This window comes from Vipera berus (genome assembly GCF_964194415.1).
Source record: "Vipera berus genome assembly, chromosome: 12".
In the NCBI taxonomy this organism is placed as follows: Eukaryota; Metazoa; Chordata; class Lepidosauria; order Squamata; family Viperidae; genus Vipera; species Vipera berus.
In genome coordinates, this window is record NC_138215.1 from 21189928 (window position 1) to 21203458 (window position 13531).

Consider the following 13531-nt stretch of genomic DNA (forward strand, 5'->3'; position numbering starts at 1 on the left):
TGGGAGTCCTGTCAAATGCTGGGTTGTCTGTGTGTCTGTGTGCGTGGCTGCAAGAGAGCCAGAGAAAGGCCTGTTGGGCTCTTTTAAAAATTATGACCAGTTAATTGACCCACGAGAGACACTAAAGCCCTGCATCCTGGAGTGGGGGCTTCTTTATGTCTGGTCTGTAACGGTTGGGAAGAGGTTTTATTTTGTAAAAACAAATGTATAAAAGTGATATGTGAGGACTTCCTATATTCCATTTTATTGCTTTCTCTATATTGTTTCTATGATAATCACTATTGCAATATACTCTGACAATGCTTATACTTATTACTATTTAATATATATTATTCAATTGCTACTATTGCTACTCCCTATTATTCTACTACTATTTCCTCTCCACTAGCCCACCTCAGGAATTCTTTCTGAAGCCGGCCCTCTGGGCAGCTCCCTTGTGGGAAACCTCTGAGCCCCGGAGGGCTGAGTTGGTTCTGGGTGCTGCCCAGATTGAAGCCAAGGCTGGTGTTCTAACTCAGGTGTGGAAACCGCTCAGCTGACCCAGCAGAGGGGGGCCCTGACCCAGCACTGGGAGCACCCAGGAGGACAGTGAAAGAGCTGGGGGGGGGCGTGGTTTGCCAGGCGCTCTTTGTTGTTTGGAGGGGATAGAGATTGATGGACGGGGTGGGGAATGGGATGGAGCCGAGGCAGGTGGAATGTCATGAATCATTTTCAGATTTAAAGCTAACTGTCTTGAAGGCGAGGGGTGAGAGGCTGTTGATTCTGACTCCTGCCACCTATCTTCTGTGGGCCGTGGTCCTCTCGAGGGGGTGGGGCAGGGGCTTCACTGGGCCCTACTTCCCCTCCTCCAGGTGGGTCAGTTCATGTTCATGGAGGGCGCCCGTGTCCGTCTTCTGGCCGGGGGAGAGGGGGAAGTGGTGGACCTGGATGAACAACATGTAGGTCGCAGCTCCCAGCGCTGCCCCGACCATGGGGCCGGCAATGGGGACCCACCACCAGTTATGGCCGGCTCTGTGCGGGAGAAAAAAAAATAGGCCAGTTTCATTACTGCGGATTTAAAAAGTTGCTCTAGTCTAGGGGTACTTAATCTCACTAGTCATCAGCCCACTTGGAGCCTGTATTTCTTGCCTAAAGCCCACACAGCAACTGGCTGAGTTGCAGTGTGTGTATTTTGAGGTCTTGGGGGGTGGAGGGTGGGGATAAATATATTCCGTGGGAAAAAAGGTGCCAATTACATACAATTGTTTAAAGAAACGAAGGGCCGCAGGTAGCTGCTCTGCTTCCTCTTCCTGAGGCAACTGCACTGCTTCCGAGGAGAAGAATTAAGCCTGTTCAATCTGCAAAGTCCCCTTAATTTGGAAATGAATTTCCACGCAGAGCTAAAAGGTCGCCGATGCTAAGCAAGAGGGCCCTGGGCCCCTTCTGTCGTGGAAGGCCACAGGGCGCCTAAGCGAAGGCAGGCGTGGGCGCTCGCTCGCTCTGTTGAAACACAGCTGCCGCGATTGGCCACCAGGTGGCAGCCTTGCGACACGCCACCTCAGCCGAGGAGGCGAGGCCGGGCCGGGCTGGCCCTACTGGGCAGCGGGACAGCAAAGCTATCGGTCGGCTCTCCGCCTGTCCTGGACTCTGCTCCTGGACTCTGTTCCGGATAGGGAGCTGGAGGAGCCCCGCCAGCTTGCCCGGCTGGATCCCGCGCAAGTCTTGCTCTTCCACGGATGGACGTGGGGTGGCCTCGGGCAAGAGGCTCCTGCTCAGCCTCCCGGCCCCACTCGGGGCAGAGGAAACGCGCGGCCAACTGAACCGCCCCCCCGTGGAGGCCCTTCGGGGGAGCTACGAACACAGGGGTGGGAATGGCTGATGGTCAAAGGTGCCCCCCTGCCCAAAGTCACGGACTCACGTGAAGACTTCGTCCCCCCACCCCGCCAGGTAGGTGAAGAGGCGGGGCCCCAGATCTCGGGCAGGATTCATGGCACAGCCGCTGTTCAGGGCCATGGAAGAGGTCAGCAGTATGATGAGGAGGCCGATGGCGATGGGCTCCAGCCCCTTTGGGACCCCCAAGTTGTCCTTGTCTAAGATGGCGAAGACCCCCAGGATAAGAAAGGCCGTGGACATCATCTGGCAGAGAAAGGCAAGGGGTTCACCCCTCCCGTGATGGTCCCCAGGCTGGCCCCAGCCCTCAGTCCTTGAAAGCAGCTGGCGGGGGAGACGGGGGCCCTCAGGTGACGATGGGAACCCACCTTTTCCATGGAGGTGCAAGGCCCTGGCTTCTGTCCTGCCCCTTCCTGGGGCCCAAGGAAAGTCACAACCCCTCCCAAAAGAAGAAAAGCGGGACGCCTTTACCTGGTCTGCAAAGCCATTGGTCAGGGACAAATACTCCTGAGGGTATGTTGCAAAAATGTGCGCTGTGGCGTTGGGCCCTGTGACAGCGAAGACGCCGTTGGTGTAGAAGATGAGCGCATCTGCGGAAGAAGCGGCAGGAAGCAATGCTGGGCCCTTAGTAGGCAGCCTGAGAGAGGAAAGGGACGGCCCTCACCGCCCCCCTTGCCCCAGAAGAGCCCAGTCCCAAGAGAGGGACGGTTGGATCGGGCTTTGCAAGAAACAGGAAAGGACGCCATGCTTAGATGTGAAGAAGCCCTTTCCAGTTCTCAGACGAAACACTTCCTGTTTCCTTCCAGAGCAACGAAGTCCGTGGGGATTCTCCGTCGTCCAGGACCTGGTTGTGCTCTTTCAGGGGGCAGCTGGACTTCCTTGTTTTTCCCTGAAGACGTTTGGCTTCTCATCCAAGGAGCTGAAGAAGCAAAGGTCTTCAGAGAAAGGCAAGGAAGTGCAGCTACCCCCTGGAAGTGAAAGTGCCTTCAGGGCCAGGAGAATCTCTGCTCCAAAGCACCTCTTGGGCTTCCACAGTGGACAAACAGCGCAAAAATGGCCACAAATTCTGGCTCGTCTGGGGAAAAAGAATCACAAGGACGTTTTTGGGTTCCTGTGTGAAATCCCAGCCAGGGCGAAGGAGACGGCCCTCTTCCACTCACCGTAGTTGATGCCAAAGACCAAAGCGGCTCCGAGAAAAGCGCCCAGATATTGTGCCAGGACGTAAATGGGGAATTTGGCCCATTTCATCTTCCCAGTCAGGCACATGGCGAAGGAGACGGCCGGATTGATGTGACCCCCTGGAGATGAGGAAGGGAGAAAGAGGCTGGTGGATGCCCCCCCTCTTGGTCCCTGGGATCCATTCTTGAGACAGAGGTGATCCTTGGGTTGGGTCTCCTGGAAGGTGGGCTCCGCTGAGCCCCCATCCCAGGACAGGCAGGGCAATCCTGGAGGTCTCGTTGTAGAGCCCATGCTGGACCATCCCCTGGCAGCTGCCCGGGCCGTGGGGTGGGTGGGCGGTTGCCGGGGGCTCTCTAGGACTTCTCCTGGCAGCCTGGTTTCCAGGGGGAGGTCTGAGGTGGAGAGCATCCCACCACCAAATTTCCTCAATGCCCTTTGGAATGGCACTTGGCAAGCGATAGCAGATACATCACTGCACTTCTGACATGCTCCATGAAGGTTGCCTTGGGGGAGAACTGGGGACTGCTTGGCCGGGATATGTGTCCCTCATTTGAGATAAGAAGCCCTCTCTTGGCTTCAAGAGGTGACATTTTCATTGTCTCTTTTAAGGCCTGATTATTTATTTATGGGATCCAATTATTTCTATCCTTTCTTTAAGTCCTGGGTGAAGGTTAATGGTTTATTTCAGAAGACCATTGACAAGGATGAATAAGAGAGAAGCAATAATCACTGCGGATCCCCAAAGACTCAGTTTGGGCAGACGGTGGTCACGGCCGAGGAACAAAACAGGGCTGTTGGAATCGGGTTCAAGATCACTGGATCTGCAGACCCCCAATCATGGGGCAGGGGTTTTGGCAAACCCTCCCCACCCCAATGTGGGTATCCAATGTCATTCGGCACAAGTTTTGGAGCGCCGAAGGAGGCAGACCCAAGCAGGGGCTCCTCCAGCTGAGTCCTTGGGGCCCCTTCCCCCCCTCTGAAAGAGCCTCTGACCCCAAAAATCTCTTGAATTGCAGGCATAACTAGGTCTTGTGCTGGGGGGGAGCTGTTTTCCCAGGCTGCCTTTGCAGGGCCAGATTCCTTTCTCTCTGATAAGAAAACCATGCAAGGCCAGGAGAACTGACCGCTTGGCCCTCCCCCAGTCTGGTCGGGCATGCTTCGTGTCTCCACATCTCTTTGCAAAAGGCGAGAAAACAAAAGAGGGCAGACATTTTGAAAGATCCCAACTTGAAATCTCTCCTCATCTGCTTCCATTGTGCCACAGCACACCTTTTAGCTCACAGACACAACCGCTCTCTTGCAGCCTTTATGAGATGCCCTCTGAAGCCGCTTCGTCCCTGGGATCCAGTCTGGTGTCCCCCCAGCACATCTGAAGGTCCTCCTCTGTGCAAGGACCGCTCCCCACCCTTTGCTGCCCTTGGGACTCTCAGGGGAAGGAAGGGCTGAGCTTTGGAGCAAGGGGCTGAAGCTCCAGCTGCGAGAATGAGGCCGCCGCCCAGCCCTCCTTTTCCCAAATCGATGAGTGGCAAATGCCGGCTTACCAGAGATGCCCCCGGCCACGTAGATGGCAAGGGTGACGGCCATGGCGAAGCCAACCGAGATCATCAGGGCTCCTCCCAGGGCCCCTCTGCTCAGGACCGTTTGTGCCACGCAGCCACAGCCCAGGGCCTGCGGTTCAGAAAGAGACGGTGAGAAAAACTGCTTCCCACCAGCTGAGCAGTTAGGCCTTCCCCTTTCGCCCAGCTGGTACAGAGACCCTCCTGGAGCCGTTTGTTGCAAGGACTGTGCAGAGTTCTTTGTGGCTGGATGCATTTTTACACCACTCAAAAACAAAAACGAAAACTATCAGTCAGAGGCAGCTTGTGTCTCCCACCCACCAGAGGTCCCCTGCTTCTTTCTGTGGGAAACAGGCCCCGAATCCCTAGAAGCAGATTCTTTCCATGAAGTTGGCATCATCTGAACATCTTGCCCTGGACTAAAGTGTATTTTCTCTCTCTCTCTCTCTCTCTCTCTCTCTCTCTCTCTCTCTCTCTCTCTCTCTCTCTCTCTCTCTCTCTCTCTCTCTCTCTCTCTCTCTGTGTGTGTGAGAGAGAGAGAGAAGCAATTTGTCATTCTTTTAAGACTACATAGGGCCTTTTGCATATCTTTGCTTATGGCCTAAGGTGCCATAATTTTTGTGCATAGTTTGTGTCAGACAAATATTTGTTGGATGAAAACCCCCTTTTGTTTAACAGGGAGGCTCGAGATAAATGGTTCTGTGAACAAAAGGTCCAGATTCTCCGGCACTGCAGTGGTTGCTTTGCAGAAAAGATTTGGGGTTTTATGGAATGGACTTACATTTAGACCTTTTATCCATATTGTGGTTAAATTCTTTCTCTTTTAATCAGTCACAATGATTAAATCATTTGGGAGCCATTAGGCAAAACGGGGTGTGGTGCCTAAAGTCTAAACATGCCTATTTTGTCAGCCTGAAAGCTCTTTTGAGAAGAGGGGGGCTACTCAGAGCCTTTTCAGTCAGGACCTCTGGAAGGAAAAAATGATTTAGAAGGAAAGTTCCTCCATAAAATAGGAAACGGAGGCCTCTGTGCTTGCTCCGGAGCGTTTCCCCCGCCCCTCAAGGCCCCCAAGAAGAGGGGAGGGGAGAGGAGGAACTTTTGGAGCATTTCGAACAGGCTCTGCTAGAGAGTAGGACAAGTTATTATAAATAAGTAACTAGAGGCTTTTGTAAGCTATAGATTGACTTTATCAATTTATTTATCTGATTTAGTTGCTGCCCAACTCGTTATCCAGACAATCTTTCCTGCAAAAAGTAACATTTCTTTTAACAGCTCCCGCACAGCCCTGCAGGCAAAGGGCTGCTCTATAGGCGCCCCTGACTGCCTGGCAAGGGAGCCCCCCCCTCCCCGGGAGCAAGGAAGGGTCCTTGGGGGAACAGTTTATCATTAGCATAACAAACAACCTAGGATAGCTGACTTGCCAACCTATGGTAATGAGGTAGGAGTAACTAGTATGATGTATAATGGGATGGCTTTGCCTGAGGTGGGTGTGTGACTGTCATGTAACTTTGTAGCCAATCAGCAATTGTTTTACTTTTCTTCCCCTGCTCCACTGCATAAAAACAGCAGCCTGATTGGTAGTGGGTTCCTTGGGTGGGAAACGCAGAGCTTCCCCTACAAGAGTTTTCCCCTTCCTCACCCGGGATCACCCAGCATCAACTGCCCAGGCAGCTGGGCTGGCCGCCCCCTCCCAAACTGCCTCTGCTCCTGCCCCCCCAGGTCCCTGCAGACCAAGAGGCCTTGGGGGCATTGCGGGAAAGGCCAGTGTTGGGGAGCAGGATTTCAGGGGAAGGAGGGGGTTTGTGTGAGAGAGAGCAGAACATTATCTCAGCCCTTCATGAAATTGGGATACAAGAAAAAGTTCGCCTGCAAGTGAGGTGATGGCCACAACTCATCCTGTAGTCCAGGGGTCCCCAAACTTGGCGACTTTAAGACTTATGGACTTCAACTCCCAGAATTCCTCAGGCTGAGGAATTCTGGGAGCTGAAGTCCACAAGTCTTAAAATCGCCAAAACTGGGGATCCCTGCATCTGGTGGAAAACATGGTTGGTCTGGAGTTGCAGAGAGTAAGGAGGTGACCGTGAGGGAGATAAGCGACAGGAGCGACCCGAGGGCCCATGCCCCCGTCCAGGCCCTCTGCCACCAGGGCCGTCGGATCTTCAGGACTTTCTGAGCAATTATCAAGTGGTCTGAGGGGCACTAAAAGGGAGGTGATGGTGGCCCTAATGCCTTTCAGTGGCCTGAGCCGTCTTCTCTGGGCAGATATTCCCGTGTCCTCTGGGCTTCCCGGGAAAGCTGTAGATCTGCATTCCACCCCAGTTGTATCAAAGCTCTGCCAAGCCAGCCTTGGGGTTTTGTCTCACGGCCTTCTGATGCTGAGAAGTGATTTCTCGCAGCCTTTTTCCCAGCCGTTCCCATCCCTCCCTTAACTGAACCTGGAGCCAGCCTTGGAATGGGCCGGAGGGCAGAGGCTGGGGGACAAGCCAAATGGAGCCGTGGCAGAAGAAGCTGCCGGGAGGGTCAGATTTCTCTCTGGACTGAGAAGAAACCAAGAGAGGGGAGAAGAAAGCTGGACGTCGGGCAAGCGACGTATTCTTGGGCAGGTGCACCATCCGAGCATTGGCAGGCTCCTTTCGGGCACGGCAGTGGTGTGTTCCCTCTTTCTCCTGCCTCGATCTGTCTTGTGAAACAAGTTAAAACAGAACTCTCCAAAAGGTGGAATTGTCAAAACTGAGGCTTTCCCTGAGTAAAAAACACCTGACGGCCCCGAGCTGTCAGCAAAGAGGCATTAAATCCGCTCTGCATCTGCCCACCGCCCACACAGACCCTCTTTGCTCTCACAACAAGCCCGTCTGCAGGAGGAACTGAGCGGAGGAGAACGTTGCATTGGGCAACAAGTTAGAACAGAAACTCCAAGGGTGAAATCGCCAAAGTGAGGAGCAAACAACGGCACCAAGCTGCCATCAAAGGGGCATGGGATAGAGCAAGTATTAAGCCTCCAGCCCAGCCTGTGGGGGACGAGTCTGCCAGCCAGGTGCCATCCCAAGGGAAAGACCCAGCGCCGTGGCTGGTGTGGGTCTGGGGCCTTCTGCTGACACCAGTCCCAGGACGCTGCCTTCCCCTCTGGGGTCTTTCTGTCTCAGAAAGTCGCCCCAACCCCCTCCCTCCTTTTCTCCGCCTGGACATGGGGTGGCCGTAAAGGAAAACAAACGTGCCTCTGCTTGGCTAACCCCAGGTCTCTCCTGGTGCCTGTTTGGGGCAGGGGTCGTTGGGGGTCACCTGTGCTGGAAAGAGCTAGGTAGATGTCTGGGAAAGGATTGGCCTGGAAAGAGGCCGCTCTGAAGACCGCAGAGACCAGGCTACAGAATCAAGTTCTGCCCCTTTGAGAACCCAAGACAGGAACCCAGGTCCCAGCTGGGCAGAGCAAGGGCTGCAAGGGGCAGGAGCCCCCCGCCTCCAAATTTTCCAGCGTGAAATCATCTTTTGACCCAGGCAGTTCTTTCTCAGAGCTGATTGTGGAATCGAACATGGATTCCTCAAGGGGGCAAAGAAGCTTGTGAAGTGCTTTGCACAAGCATGGTCCGCATTTGCTTCAGGTGGCATAGGGGGAGACCTCCCAAAGGGTGGGGGGTGGGGGAGATGTCTGGGGAGAGGAAGGGGGCTGCTTGGAAAGACAAGTCCCACCAAGAGATGCGTCTTCAGCCACTGGCTTAGCTGCCAGTCAGTTGTCCTGTTAAAACCACCGGATTCCCCGTGACTTTCAGATTGTGTCTCTGAAGACAGAGGCTTACTCCAAGGAGAAGCCAGCCTCTGCCACAGGCCAAAGGGGGCTTCCACAGCCTGGATTTGGGGACTCATCCAGATGGGCTTCCCCCTTGATCCTGTCATGGGTGCAGCTCTGAGCCCACCCATTTTGCTCTACCCCCAAATGCAAGGTTGAAAGGGAAAACCTCTCACACATTAGTAAAGCAAATAAATGCCTTTTAACAAAGGTCAGGATTAAGCCTGCAGCTTCACCCTTTCATGGCTGTGGCCTTGTCCGGTGCTGGGATGAGATCCCAATGTAAACAGAAATCTCAGAGGGTGGACCAACAGGAGGAGGGCTGCTCTCTGACATTTTGACTGCTTCGTTTTATGAGTAGTTAAGTGAAATGTAGAAATACGCAGAATTATGAACTCTGTGCCTCTCAGAAAAGTCTGGATGAGCTTAGAATAGGAGGCATTATCTTTATTCCAAGGAGCTCGCATTGCAACTCCGGTCCTCCCAAGGAGCCAGGCAGGATCCTGTCTTGAGCAAGTTCTCCAGAAGGTTACTCAAGGTCCCAGGGGACCCTATCTTCATGGAGCCACGGCACAGACTGGACAGTAGCTGCACCCCTGAGCAAGTCCTGTGTCTGCCTCTTGGGCTGACCTTGCCAAGGGCAACTCAAGGTGCACAGAGCCCAGCTGCTTTTGCCACCTTGAATGGGAGACCAGGTCTCGCAGCGGCTGGAAACAGAGATGGGAGAGAGGTGGGTCATGGGAATAGCCAAGTCTGTGCCAGTCTAGCTTTCTGCTGTCTGATGGTTGGTTAGTGAGCAGTTCAGCCAACCCCTCAGACGCCCCAAGGATGTTGTGGTTTATCTTTCCTGGTTTGCAAGAATGTCTAACATCCGTTGCTGATGGACATGAGAAAAAAGGGCTGCTGCATTGGCACTGTAGATGGTCCGTCGTGGTTCCTGACGGAACGGCTCCTCTCAATATGGCAGGGACCGAACTTTACACCAGAGCCAGAACTGGCCTGGGCACATCACCCCCTTGTTCGGATTTCCCTCCCTCCCTCCCTCTCTCTCTGCTTGGAAAGCTGGATCACGTCTCACCCCGGGGATCGGCCCGGATGCAGAGAGAATGCAGATGCGCCCCAAGACAGGTGGAGGCCTGGGACAGAAAAAGACTCAGGCCGTCTTCACAAAGCTGGCCAAACTCCTGCCCACCCAACAAGCCGCAACAGCAATTTCTGTGTGCAATAATTTCTGAGCAACATTCCGGCACCTTTCGCCACGCCCGGTTTGGAGGCCACCAACCTCACGCCAGGGAGGGGGCCCTACTTACAACCAAGAGGAAGGTCCCCAGGAGTTCGGCCAGCACTTCCTTCAGCAGGTGGTTCTTCAGGGCCACCCTTTCTTTCAGGCGCTTTCCTGCTTTTTTTGCCATCCTGACGTCTCCTCTTCTTGTTTGTTCTGACTTGGAAAACGTGGGGTCAAATGTGTGTCCCTCTTGCTCCCTTTGAACTTCAGCCCAGTCCTCATCCGAGGAAGGCACAGAGCCCCACAGTTGCAGTTCTCACAATGCCCTGGCCAGCCTGGGGGTCTCTGGGCCCCCCTTTCCCTCCCCGTCACTCCTCAAGAAACCCCATCCGGTGCTGCCCTCCTGGCATGCGTCAGGCTATTTATAACAGGCCGGAGATAAGACAGGCAGCCCCTCACTTGCAGCACAATTGCACAAATAACACACACACACACAAGCACACACACACACACCGATTGTGGTGGCTGAAACCTGGGAAGGTGCAGGAGAAAAAGGAGAGTGGAGAAAGGAAGCCTGTCGTTATATACCTGCCCCAGGCCAGCCAGCGATTGGCTGGTGCCAGAGCGCCCTTGGAGGCTGCCAAGAGGCGTGTTCAGACACACCTGAGCTGCAGGTTCCACTCCTGGCTTGGGGGCACAGGCTGTCTCCTTGTCCTGGTGAGAACATTTAGACCCATTTCTCTGGCCCCAAAGCATGAACCTCCCAGCATGAAGCCACAAGAGACTGATTCTCTGCCAGCAATCTGCATACTTCCCTTAGCCATTGCCACATCTTGTGGCAGGGAGTTCTATAGGTGAATTCTGCACTGGCTCACCTCCTTTTGTTCCTGAAACTTCTCTCAGCGGTTTCATCAACTAACCCTGTATTCTAGATCCGGAGAAGGGGAGAAGCCATGTTCTTTCTATGTCCTTGTGACAAAGATGGTTTCGTAACTGATCAACATTGATTTTTGTTGGCTAAACAAACAGCTCCAGAAATGGGACTTTTCCCCACTTGGAAGGCAAGCAAAGCAGCTTCTCGTGACTCACTGCAGGCCCAGTTTTCACTGTCTCCAAAAATAAAGTTCAGTGGCGAGTCTGCTGTCCATTTATGTGAGGATTTACTCAGCCTTTCCTCACAGTTTGCCAGAGGCACAGAGTGGTCCAGCTCCAGCACGGAGGCTGTGGTGGTCCAGTTGGCTAAAGGCCAAGGGTCCTTGCATCTGGCTGGGAGAGGGGCAATTCCAAGCAGGCCCAAGGAAACCTTGGCAGCTGGGGGCCGCGGGGTCCAGAGGCTGCAGCAGCTGCATTTGAGCCCTCAGTGATCGACAGCTGTACAAGTCCCAAGCACCTCCAGAGGCGCTTCTGCCTTCCTGCACCCCCACCTCGTTGCTGCAGGAATTTCCCCACACAACGTGCCAGAAAGGGGAGCAATTTTCTGTCCTTCCTGGGAGCCTCACTTTCCTTTTGCGCACGGGGTGGGAGTGCAGGGCGTGTGCAAAACTTTAATTGCCTGTTTTTCATGGTGGAAGTGCAGATACTGCTGTGCTTGTTCTGTTTGCTCCAGTTTGCAGTTTGCCACCGGTTGCTGGGCTGGTGTAAAAGAAAGCCGGCCATGAGGGATAAACAAAACAAAAGGAAACTTCCTGCCTTTGTGACCCCGCCACGTTTCCCATCACCTGCCTGGGTCCCCTTTTCCTTCCTGGAACAACAACTCCAGGGGAAAAGGGCCAAAGAGTTACTCCCCCACCCCGCCACCGCCCTTGGGCCTACATGCCAAACACTGCTGCTGCTGCTACCAGAGAGGAAACTGAGTCTCCTTTCCTGCCCCCAGCCTTGGGTGGCTCGGCCCCTCCCACTGGCCTGGCCAGAGGGGGGCCTCTTTTGCCCCAACCGGCCTCATGGGGGAGGCCAGGCCTGGCTGGTGCCTGGCCCTCAGTGGCACGAGGGGGGGGGTTTGGCCGTGCCCTGCCTCCTCCCTGTGGCTGGAAGAGGGAATCAGAGCAAAGAAATGGGGCCTTGCCAGCAGAAGCCTTGGTTGCCTTCACCAGTATTCATTAAGGCATAATGACTGTATTAATTGAATATGTAACTTTGTCTAATTAGATGGAAGACTTATTCCTTTGGCTGAAAGGGTAAAAATAAAAAATTTAAGTGGGAGAAGAAAGGGGAGCATTAGTGATGATGAATGGGGGGGGGGGAAGAGTGGGATTTTCAGGGAGTAACTTGGTTAATGGCATCTGCTCAATTAGACAGTGTCCATTAGCCAAAAGGTCACCTGATTTCCAGGTTTGATGCATTTCTCGGAGTAAATTTGGGGGGGGGGGACAAATGAGGGGGTAGCAAAGAGGAGCTGAAAATGGGAGAAGCAGCAAGGCATTGCCAAGCAGCAGGGTGGCCCTGGCTGTAGTGGCTGTGGCATGTGAGGGCTCCCTCTGGGGCTGGGAAGGTCCTCTTCAGGCCCCAGACCACCCTGAGGGCAAAAGCACCTGCTCTGACTCTGGCCTCTGGAACTCCCTGCCTCAAATCTTCCATGTTTGAAGGGCAAAGAAAAAGCAAAGCTTACCTCAAGTGACCATCCTGGGTTCCATAAACAGGGATCTCCCTACGTTCTTTGCCTGCTGTCCCTTGGCGGATGTACTTGTACACGTCCTTTTTGGGGGGGGGGGGTGAGGAGAGAAGAAACCAAGAAGCAGGAGTTGCAAAGCCAGCTTGCCCTTCTCAGGTCTCCTTCTTGAGATCCTGACGTGCAACTGTTGAGGGGAACCTAGCATCAGAAGATGTGGGGACATGATTTCCAGAGGGTGCTGGGGGAGGAGAGGGAGAGGGCTAAAATGGCCTCCTGTGCTGACCTTTCAGGGCCTCCTGGAGAGGCCTTGTGGGAGGCCGGGGCTGCTCCCCAGAGGAGGGCAGTGGGGGAACCTCTGCCCCCCTCTCTCTGGCAGAGGCAGGAGTCCCCAGGTGTCATCTCCTCCTCCTCCCTGGTGTGCCCATGGACGCCCTCTGCTCGCCAGGCCATCTGAAGGCGCGGGGCGGGGGGACGGACCGGAGGAGCCGCCTCCCGTTGCCTCCCTCCTCCCCCGAGGGAGCCTGGGCGGCCAGACCGGTGGAGCTCTCCATGGTGCTGGCTGCGGAGCCCTTCGCTCAAGGGGGCTTCTGCCCCGACGCCCCAATCGGCTCCCCGGAGGAGCTTTGCTGGGCCTGACAGATCAGGGGTCCGCTCCCAGCAGCCCCGGCTGGGGGCGGAGGGGGGGCGCTTTGGGGAAATCCTCCCCGTCGTCCAGACTCTCGACTGCGGGGAAAGAGGTCACGGGCCCCGGAAGGCTCCTCCAGCCCTCTTCGCAGGCAGAACTCCCAGCCTCGCCCACCCCAGCCTGAAACCGCGGCGGTCCCCCCGATTCGGTCTCCTAAGAAGTCCCCCCGACGCGCGTGGTTTCTGTCGGCCGGCTTGCGCCGGCCTGGCCCGGGAGCGCCTCTGCCTAGGGATGCCGGCAGCAGCCCAGCCTTACGCTCCGACAAGCAACGGGAGCTGCGGAACCCGGGAACTGCTGCTGCCCGAGCAGGCCCGGAGCCTGGGAGGGGGGGCCGGGGCTCCCAGGCTGGCAGGGCAGGGCCGACCTGCTCAAGCAGGGGCACATTCCCCGGAGATCCTGCTTCTCCTTCAGGAAAGGTCCGGAGGAGCGACATTTGGGCCGGGGAAGCCCCCGAAACGGCCGCGCCTCTAGCTCTTCCACGCTGCTGTCATTTGCAGTCAGATGGTGACTTGCCCGATATCTCCCCGGGTTCAGAGGCACTTAAAGAATTGATTCAATTAACGCGTGGAAGGGAGGCCAGGGGGGTCCTTTATCCTGGTCCTACAATTAAATCACAAGTCACCTTGGA

At 55.1% G+C, this 13531-nt stretch overlaps 1 protein-coding gene across 1 annotated transcript; it reads right to left on the minus strand.

Annotated features, from left to right (window-relative positions):
* Positions 1-833: 833 nt before the first annotated feature.
* On the minus strand, positions 834-9797 carry AQP9 (aquaporin 9; the record flags this gene model as incomplete). Its single annotated transcript, XM_081336994.1, has 6 exons — positions 834-1011; positions 1898-2115; positions 2341-2459; positions 3030-3167; positions 4590-4716; positions 9696-9797. 6 exons carry the CDS (start codon positions 9795-9797, stop codon positions 834-836), a joined length of 882 nt encoding a protein of 293 aa, XP_081193120.1.
* Between the last annotated feature and the right edge of the window lie 3734 nt (positions 9798-13531).